The 10431-nt window shown below is 37.1% G+C and overlaps 1 protein-coding gene across 1 annotated transcript; it reads right to left on the bottom strand.

The window, feature by feature from the left end:
- Positions 1 to 5737, bottom strand: LOC136279759 (microfibril-associated glycoprotein 4-like). The gene is made up of 6 exons (XM_066163841.1): positions 5707 to 5737; positions 4564 to 4653; positions 3770 to 4026; positions 3524 to 3644; positions 1598 to 1981; positions 1 to 1260 (listed from the first exon to the last, which is right to left on the bottom strand). The coding sequence occupies exons 2-6, from the start codon at positions 4649 to 4651 to the stop codon at positions 995 to 997; spliced, it is 1116 nt and encodes a 371-aa protein (XP_066019938.1). The 5' UTR covers positions 4652 to 4653; positions 5707 to 5737; the 3' UTR covers positions 1 to 994.
- Between the last annotated feature and the right edge of the window lie 4694 nt (positions 5738 to 10431).

The following is a 10431-nucleotide window of genomic DNA, read 5'->3' as shown; positions in this document are numbered from 1 at the left end:
ATAAAACAAAACATGTTTCACCTACTCATCCTTACATTTGTTATTTCTACAAACTCACTTTGTAACATAATCACCTAATGAGCCGTATCTACAAAATGGACCTTGGGCGTGACAATGTGTACTTAAATTGCAATATGTTTATCAATAGCAGTGCAAGGTATTTACTTTAACAAAAGCTAAGGAAATACAAATAAAAGCAATATATGAAGCAATTTAGAATCATCGACATTACGTTACTGCATTCCAGTGTACACTAGAACTTGAAATATTTGTTTTTCTGATAGCGTTCTTCAGAGTCAAAACATTGGGTAATTGTTTGGAGTTTCGTTATAGAAATCAAAGGGAACTAGAACTGAATCAGCGACTAGGTTTATTCTTGATATTGACTTTGAAAAATGAAGGCTGTGTGATCGCTTTGTGTTCCGTTAAGTGAAAGACGAGTAAAAAATTTAAAGAATCAAAACTTGTATAACCGAGATTGTAGGAGCATAGGAGGCGTGATGGCCATGATGATACAAGCCATTGAGATTCGAGCATAACTCTTGAGAATACCTCAGACCCACCTAATATTTTATGGAGACAGGGTCTTTGCAGCCGCTGCCTCCAGGCTATAGAATGTCTCACCCATAAACCTTAAACTGAGTCTATCAGTTTCTGTTTTTTGAAGAAAGATTGAAGACGCATTTTTTCTGAGCTACTTATGATTCACTGTCAATTTCCAACTATGATAAGGAGCTTTTTGCATGTACCGTTATATAGATCAAGTCATTATTACTATTATGATTATTATTATCATCGATTAACTGGCCAATTTTACAGAATCAGCTATTCCTATTTTAAAAAACACGCACAAAGAAGCAAGAAAAACCTGAACAGCATTTCGCTAAGCTCCAATTTAAGAGTGATTATTAAATGCTAAATAGACTTGATCGAGACACTGGTGTCTTTTGGTAAAGTTGGTGCTGTATCATTGTTGTGCCATAAACATGACAGTTCAAAAATCCACTGGTCTTATTTTCATCTCGGTTTTCTTTAGAGAGTAATAATATCCTTTCCAGTCATACCAGTTCACTCCATCAGCAAAGGAGGAGTGATTGCCACGAAGATATAAACCATTGAGATTTGAGTGGTGACAATCCTCGTACCACCAGGCTCCTTGGTACTTAATGGCGCAGTTGTAGTCTACCCGATTGTCATTATCTTGATCTTTAGTGGTGAACGGCATACCGCAATGATAAGAAAGAGAGTCACCAGAATTTCCTGACAAAATGAGCCGCACTATGAGTATTACGTTTGACCAACATGCAGCAATGAGTAGTTCGTAATTCAAAAGAAATCTTGAAATATCAGATAAGTATAATTTAACGATAATGATACCACTAAACGTGATAATGCCAATAAATATGTTTGCTGAGACAAAGCGACGAAATGACAGTTCTTATCAACGTCCGGAATGCATTATTCAGGATTGCATATCGATGAGCTGAGATTATTGACGTAAAAGACGTTAACCATATTTACATTACTCAGCACTCTCCTCCCCCCCCCCCCCCCTCTTTGAATGACTAGAATAGAAGGGACGAAATAACAGTTCTACCTGAATAAGAACCAAGGATCAGCTTGTACTTGTCTTTCTCACTCATAACACCAAACAAGTTATACTCGGCATAAGCTGTGTTCCCTTCAAAGTCCTCTAAGTCCACACGCAGCATGCTGTTATTATCTGAGGTCAGCAGGTGAATCTTGTCCAGTCCCAACCAAAATTCACATTTCAGGTCACCAAAGCCATGTTTGTAGTCGTTCCAGGAGCGGTAGAAATCAACCGAGCCGTTCAGTCTTTTCTGTAACACTGTCCAACCACCACCGGCTGTTGTTTGGTCACAAAATACATTAAAAGCAGGCAAATTATCAGGTTTAATGGTGTACACACCGTCAGTTGGTTTACCTGCGGACTTGTAGATTTCTGAGCAGTTTCTTTTGACTGAAAATCAGTAAAAACAAACAAAAAATAAAATAAAACAAAACGCCCACTTTAAATGGTTTGGATGTTGACTGGTTTTTGTTGGCTTCCTGACTACTGCTCTGGCTGATAAAACGTAATTCTGAACATTAACTAGTACCATTTCCTTTTCCTTAATGTCTACTAGATATATTCATGTAAAGTTACAGTAATAGGCTTTTCCTTTTTAACTCGTGAATTGCTTGCATGCGCAAGAGCGAGTTGTAGATATGATGTGGAGAGTGGATCTCGCACGCTCGCTCGCTCGATTGGTCGATTCCTGTAAACTTTTTTACAATTTTAGGCTTTTGAGTGCATTTGATAGTATTTGGCGAGTAATGAACAAACGAAATGGCGACCTTAGTTCCTAAGAATAGTGGTGGGGTGAAAAAGAAGCCAATGATAATCTTAAAAGAGTTTTTTTTTTTTCGTTTAAGTTTCAACAAGCGGCGCCAGCGACTGGCACGCGTGCCAGAATTCACACTGAAATAATAGAACAACCTTCGTTTGTCATAAAATTGTAATTTACAATCCTTGAACTTGAAAACAATCCGAAGATTCATTAAAAATATCACTTACTCCGAAGCGGAGTTTACAGGTGTTCAAAAGCTTTTTCTGTTATGGCGTGAGATTGGGGACAAAATCGATCATTACATTACGTATCGTGTGTTTTTTCTGTGAGAAGCAACAAAAAGTGCCGGCGACTGACGAAATTACAGGTTAACACGAAACTCAGATAACACCTAAACAAACAATTTTAGCAACCGATTTTCCGCGAATTTTTAAAGAACGATTTTCTTTTAAGTTTTGAAGACAATTTGAAGATTCAAAACAAATATTACGTACTAAAATGCGAAAGTTATACACCACAAAATTGATAAATAGGCCTGAAATGAAATTCTATCTTGTTTTTGATTATACGTTGCCTAGCACGTGACCAAAATCTGCCCAGGCTGAAATCCAAAATGACGGTGGCAGTCTGGGCTTAGTTATATCACTCAAAACTCGTTCCTGTATGTCTCATTTGATAAAGAGGGAATCATTCATGTTTTCATTAAGGCAGTATTGCCTTGATTTTCCAATATTTACAATGATAGACAATAAATTTCACTTTTCACCTACATTTACTTCCAACCTTTTCTTTTGAACCAGAAACAAAAATGATATATATTTAAAACACATGACATCATTTACCCTTGTCAAATGTAATGGCATGATCATTTCAGTTGTAATGCCTTCTTATCCCAACGTTACTTTGTTTCTTTGCTACATTAGCGAATACTGAACTACTGCTCGTACTCTAAATATGACAATCAGCCACAAAATTCTCTGAACCAGATAACATTAAACATAATCCAAAAATCATGTAAGTCATCTGTCAATTTACGAGTTTGCTCACAGACCACTTTGATTAGCTTTACTTCAGTGGTTACTGTTTTGTTGTTGAAGTCAAGTTTGGGACTGAAGTGAGTAACTCCTCTCGTACTAAACGAGAGACTTGCCCACACAATCCTCTCATTTCACCTTCTTTGATTTGGCAGGTTTCTCCGGTGAATCTTTCCCGACAGACACAGCGAAAACCTTTATGGGTGAATCCAGCTTGACAGGTGCCTCTGTTTAAGCATGGGCTGCTGCTGCATGGATTCTGTTGACAAAACAAAGAAAGCTTTTTTGCAGACCTTCCTTATGTCAAGAATAAGATCGCTTCAGCCTAAGAAAATGAAACAATCTCTTCTACCATCTTAGTTTCTTAAGAATGTAAAATGTTACCTCGATTGCAAGATATGTGTAACCCGGATTGTTCACGAGAAGGAATGTAGCATGATTTTCCTCCGTGGCGTTATTCAACTCGCATTTTTGGTTTCCTCCTGCAATAGGTCCAACATTGATGGACACACAATTAGGCTCCATCAAACACATTACTTTGCAGCTCCCTTCGTTTGACACCTCTGCACTTTTGATCGCGTGATTTTTCATGGCCATGTTCGGTATTGCGTCCTTGAATTTGATGTGTCGACTAGCGTCGTCTATGGTAGGCAAAACAAATATATGATCTAGTTTTCACTCACATGAGAAAATTTCTTATTTTCACTGATGAAAAAGGCACATTAAACCACTTTATTTCAAAACTATACTTCATTAGGACCCTGACGAGTTTTCCCTAAAGGTGATTCTCATCTCTTGAAAATTCAACGTAACTGGGAGGCTTTCATTACCTAAAATTGATCTTTGACTGTGAATTAATGAGCGGAAGAAAACATTTAAAAATATATCAAGAATATTCTCATAGCGTTCATCACCTTACCTCGATATCTGTGAATCCTTTGTTTTATTTCATCATTTTGAGCCATTTATGTGCATGTGGTGAGGTCTTTTTGAAACTGGACGTTTTTTGTATCTTTTATTCCATAATAGAAGACATTTTGAGTTAGATAAAGCGGATTGTCTGCTTAAAGATTATTTGCTTCGATCAGCAGGTAGCATGTGCAGTTCGTGTCATGGTTTTGAGGAAACGACATCAGAAAGATGAGACACAAGAAATTCAAAAAGGTATTTATACTCACCAGTGCAACAGAAGCTTGGTGGGAGAATAATTCCAAGGCAGATATAGAGAATGATAATCCTCGGTTGAAGAGAAAACTTGAAATGCATCGCTATAAATAAATGATTGTAAATTCAAGGTAAAAAATATGATAGTTAGCGTCCCCAAATAGAAACCATCCTATTTTCCTTTAAATTTGAATGTTGACAATAGTTAGACAGATGTTCGGCATTATTTGCCAGCTTTGTCTACTTAAAGGGACTCTTAATTAGCACAACATTTCGGAGGCAAATACTTCGGTGAGTTATGTTATTGGTCTAAAACACGTGGTTATGCTAACAGGCTTGTGTCATCCCTTGCGCAAAAAAGTGTGAATTTCTTCATATTAAATATTTATTTTCGACGGTGAATTAACCACTGCAAAAGGCGCAAAAAGACGAAAATAATAGACCGTTGTTGTTTGTCTGCATTGGAGAATTTTTAAATTCTTACTTTACCTTGTAAATTTCATCTTATTCTGATAAGTCATAATATTTCATAAAGCTTCGGAGAAGAACGAAATAGATCACATCATCCTTATCGGAGGTGAAAGGAGTTTATCGATATGTTTATTTTCAGCCTGTTTAACTTTGAACTTGCGGCAGTAAAGTTAAGAGCTAGAAACAAATTTTTGCAGACTTGCTACCGACAAAGGCGTTAGATCACTTCTAAAATGCAAAATGTTAACAATTTATCCTTTTTATCTCAAAATGTTAGTCAGTACGATAGAACAGCATTGCACATTCTTAACATGAAGATTACCTTTGTAGCAACTTTAAACTGAACAATGCGATAAAATGTATGTAAAGTACAGAGGCCTAAGTAATGGCTCGTTTTGCTCATAGTAGTTAGCATTAAACATCACCAGATTTTATCTTACTTAGACTGATCGCAAGCATTCTATGACTTTCGGATGGTATTTGAGAACTTCAACCTCGAAACTTTCAAGTTTGTAACAACTTTGACCAGAAGGGTGTGACAGAATGTGAAATATCGTGTGGCTTAATTTACAGAATTTAACACAAAATTTTCCTCGATCATTTCTGAAATCAGCGCAATTGGTCTCGGTAAGAAAGGCTTGGTCTAAGAAATATGGATAACTAGCTAACAGAGATATGCTTCTTACCTTCTAAGCCAAAGTGTTTTCCGTACTTGGTTTTGCTCTTGGGGGATATCAATAGTGAAAATTTTATAGCGTCGTGCCTTCCTTTAATGTATAGAACTGTTTGGACCTTTGTAACTATGGTTACAAAACAAAACCGCTGTTTTATACGCCACAGTCCTTCTTCCTGTTCAGCTGTTCTAATTGTTGTTAATCATCATGTCAAAGCTTTTGCGTTTTAATCTAAATGACTGCGGAGTCTCATCTCATCAGTCTCAATACATATATCGCAAGTCTAACTCTTAAACAAAGCTGCATATTATTTGGTCAAGACACTTTCAGCGAGACATGTAAGAAGTTTTAGAATTACACAACGTGGTCCTGTTTTCCTTAGTGATATTTGTTATTACAGGTTATGACAGGTCTACGTTTTTCAGTTAAAAATTTATGAAAATATGTCGGAATTTTTTAGAACTACACAACGTGTCACATTTTCCTCACTAAAAAACTCACCTACATAGATGTTGTCAATGGAACCGTTATCTGTTTCTTCCTCTCCTTACGCTTTGGTATTCAATTTGGCTGGCGTTTCGTCCTGAAAACTGCATATGAGTGTCAAATTTAAGTTTCAGCTGCTCGTGTGGTGGAGAAAAAATAAAGCTTCGTGAGACGGCCATAATATTTAAAAGCATTATATGCGAGAGATTATCTGAAGTGAAAGTCTACATTTTCTGGGGTCGTTTCGTTTCAGTTGTTTCACTTGTTTCGTTTAGGTCGTTTCGTTTTGCTGTTTCGGGTCTTGGTACATGCCGAATTTATAAACGATATCACCACAAACTAAACATTTCGACTTAATATCTGTCTGCTGAAAAAACTGATCTTACTAGAAAATGCCCAGAAACTTGGAAAAAATGGCGATAAAATGCAAGGGGTACATGACGACTTTGAGGTTTCTTTTTTTCACTCAAGAAGCCATAGGCCTGCTTAATGATAAAATATACAGTGTTACAGAGAATGTGATATACTGTTACAAGTAAGCGTTGTACGATACTGTAATTCTCATCGTGCGCGAAAACCTTATTTGCAGTAGAGTACTCTTGTTAAAAGAGGTTGTTATTAACCACAAGGTAACTTAGTTCTAATAACTGAGTTGACAATGCAAATGATCTCCATAAAGGGTTTCTAAGGCTACCATTTCGAACGCCCCTCAACAGAGCTTTATTAATAACATCATTTTCATCGTCGCTCGACATAATTCCTGTGAATACGTTGACCCTCGAGCAAAAAATGGAAAGTAGCTAACAAATATATTTTCTTACCTTCTGACTGACAAAATGTTTGTTGTACTTGATATTGTGTTTGGGTATGTCATGAGTGGTGAACATAAACGCCACAGGCCTTCTTCCTGTTCAGCTGTTCTACTTATTTGTAGTCATCAGATCACTGCTTTTGTGTTAACTGTGGATGACTGGTTTTCTCTAAGTAACATTGTACAAGTATAATACTAAATGAAATACCTCAATTAGAGTCCTGCAAACAAAGCTTCAAATGATGAAATGAGATCAATAGTTGTAGCAACCCAAACACAGTGAGACAAAGTCTCGAAGGAAATCTTAAAGAAGCCGTTGACGTTGGCTACTTTACAAAAAACACTCTTTTTGTAGAGTCTAGTAAAATATTAAAAAGTGGGTCGCAACTGCGCATCCGCATCAGATAAGCACTCGTTTTTTATGAGCGGTCTCGCGTGATATGAGAATTAAGAGGAGGGTCCGTTTTAAAATAGATAAACCTTCTTCTGGCTTGCTGGTATTTCGGCTGATAATGTCCTTGGCTGAAAGATTGTCATAAAAACTTCACATTTTCCCTCGAAGCTTTGCTTCTCGGTCAAATATTTTTTTACATTTTTGGACAATATCTCAGCCGTGGACATTATCAGCCGATTTACTAGACGCCCGAATGGGTTTATTTACTAATTAGCTGTATCTCAAAAACAAGCAGAATGTTAAGGCCGTCGGAAAAATCTTCAAACGGCCGTCAAAGGATACGGTCATTGTTCCAAATATTTAAACCACGAAAATACCGTATAAGGGGTCTTTCTTTTTCTATTAAATTAAAGTGAGGATCTAAAATACCCCAGAAAATATCAGTGGCTAAAAAAGTGGTGTCGTGCCATCGTTAATAAAACTATTTTAAGTGCTGTAATCATGGTTACAAAACAAAATATGTTTAATAAGCGATGAACGGACGCGCTTTAGTTTTTCTTCCTAATCATACGTTCCAAGTGTAGGTATTCATCAGTTCATGGTTTTTGTCTTTTATATTTTTTATAATCCAGCACAAGGTTTTTAAAAAGTGCCCGAAAGTCAAATTCTATGAAAAAGCCGTAAATGATTAGATGTGAATGATAATTGTTGGAACACAAACGCAGTAGAATTGACAATAGAAAACATAAATATTTCTAGTTTAAGATCGTGTTTGCCTAAAATCTTTTGCTTTTTTAGCTGGTGGCTTTCTCTCAGGCAACCAGGATGAAGAAATGATACAGCAAAACAAAACATGCGAAACCACAGAAATGACCAAACAAAACGATCGAAACAAAACGAACCTAACGACCCAAACGAACGACCGATATGACCCAAAAATTTACATAAAATAACACGGGGGCGGATCTAGGGGAGGCCACATAAAGCACAGTAGTCTATGGTCAAAGGTAGGGACCATCTTTGAATCGTACGTCCTCGATGTCAGAATAGGGTAATTCTGTTTTCCAAATAAGTGAGAAGTTCTTCTCAGTGCCATCGCCTGAGATAAGATTTCTTGTCGTTCTCATCATATATTCCATGTAGAATTTTTGTGCTTCTCAGAACGAGTTTTATTGCGTGGGGAGCCCGCCAGTTCGAACGACATTTCAACCTTACCTGTCCTTAAAGTGTTCTGACTTCCGGTTCTCTGTTACGACTCTACTTCCGGTTATTGTACTTTCAATTATCGGATGATACTCCTACATCACGTCTGACCATACGTTTTATGACTGGCATCCTATTTTAAACAAACCCAAACACAAGAGCCAACTCGTAGGCTAAACAGACGGCGGTAAGAGGTCTTACATCCTGAGAGACACCGCCGGTAATCGGCTTTCATTGAATCCGTGCTGACCCTTAAGAATGACTACCACTTAATTTCTCCTTACATTGTTACCCCTGAATCAAACATTAAGGTCATGAGAAAAAAAGAAATGACCAACAACTGAAGAAGCTCTTGATCATTAAACAAATTCTCCCTGTCATCAGCTGAGAAAATGTATAGAGCGCAGTATGGAGAATATGCATCCTGATGTTAGGGTGTAAAGATTGAAACGAAGGTGAATCGTTTGAGCCTGCCACTAACAAATTTCTTGCTTTCACCAGAGACATGAATTTCAGAGCGTGGATGGTGGAAACCTATCTGCAGATTCCTCGGTACCTGGGACGTGCACCTAAAGATGTGGACAAACTCACGTCTAAATTCAAAACTTTACACGAGTTGGACGCCATAGCCGCAGAACGAGCTGAAAGAAAGGTCTCCGTTTCTTGATTTCGTTCCCCATCGCATTGAAATTGTGAAAAACCGAAAAATTTTATGTATCATAGATTTTAATCATTTATAAGTAACTAAAGCTGTAAGGAGTCCTCTTTCAGCCTGCAAAGATCACAATCGATCCAATAGGCCACTTTCGATACATCAAAATTCTAAAGTGGCTCCGAGGCTAGGGGGAATAAAACAAAACATATTTCACCTACTCATCCTTACATTTGTTATTTCTACAAACTCACTTTGTAACACAATCACCTGATGAGCCATATCTACAAAATGGACCTTGTGCGTGACGATGTGTTCTTACGATTAAAATTGCAATATGTTTATCAATAGCAGTGCATGGTATTTACTTTAGCAAAAGCTAAGAAAATTCAAATAAAAGCAACATATAAAGCATTTTGGAATCATCGACATTACAGTGCTGCATTCCAGTGTACACAAGAACTTGAAATATTTGTTTTTCTGATAGCGTTCTTTAGATTCAAATCATTGGGTAATTGTTTGGAGTTTCGTTATAGAAATCAAAGGGAACTAGAACTGAATTAGCGACTGGGTTTATTCTTCTGATCTTGACTTTAAAAAAATGAAGGCTGTGTGATTAATTTGCGTCCCGTCAACTGAAAATACGAGTCAAAATTGTAAAGAATCAAAACTTGTAGAACCGAGATAGAAGGAGCGTAGGAAGCCTGGTGGCTATGATGATACAAGCCATTTAGATTCGAGGATGACTCTTGTGAATACCTCAGACCCGCCTAAAATTTTGTGAAGGCAGGGTCTATTCAGCCGCTGCCCCCAGGCTATAGAATGTCTCACCCATAAATCTTAAATTGAGTCCATTAGTTTCTGTTTTTTGAGAACAAATTAAAGACGCATTTTTCCACAGCTACTGATGATGAACTGTCAATTTACAACTATGATCAGGAGCTTTTTGCATGTACTGCTATATAGATTAAGTTATTATTGCTATTATGATGATTATTATTATCGGTTAACTGGCCCATTCTACAGAATCAACTATTCCTATTTTGAAAAACACGCACAAAGAAGCAAGAAAAACCTGAACAACATTTCGCTAAGCTCCAATTTAAGAGTGATTATTACATTATTACTTGATCGAGACACTCGTTTTTTGGTTAAGTTGGTACTGTATCATTGTTGTGCCATAAACATGAC

This window comes from Pocillopora verrucosa, chromosome 3 (genome assembly GCF_036669915.1).
Source record: "Pocillopora verrucosa isolate sample1 chromosome 3, ASM3666991v2, whole genome shotgun sequence".
NCBI classification, from domain to species: domain Eukaryota; kingdom Metazoa; phylum Cnidaria; class Anthozoa; order Scleractinia; family Pocilloporidae; genus Pocillopora; species Pocillopora verrucosa.
This window is presented reverse-complemented; position numbering and strand designations above follow the sequence as displayed.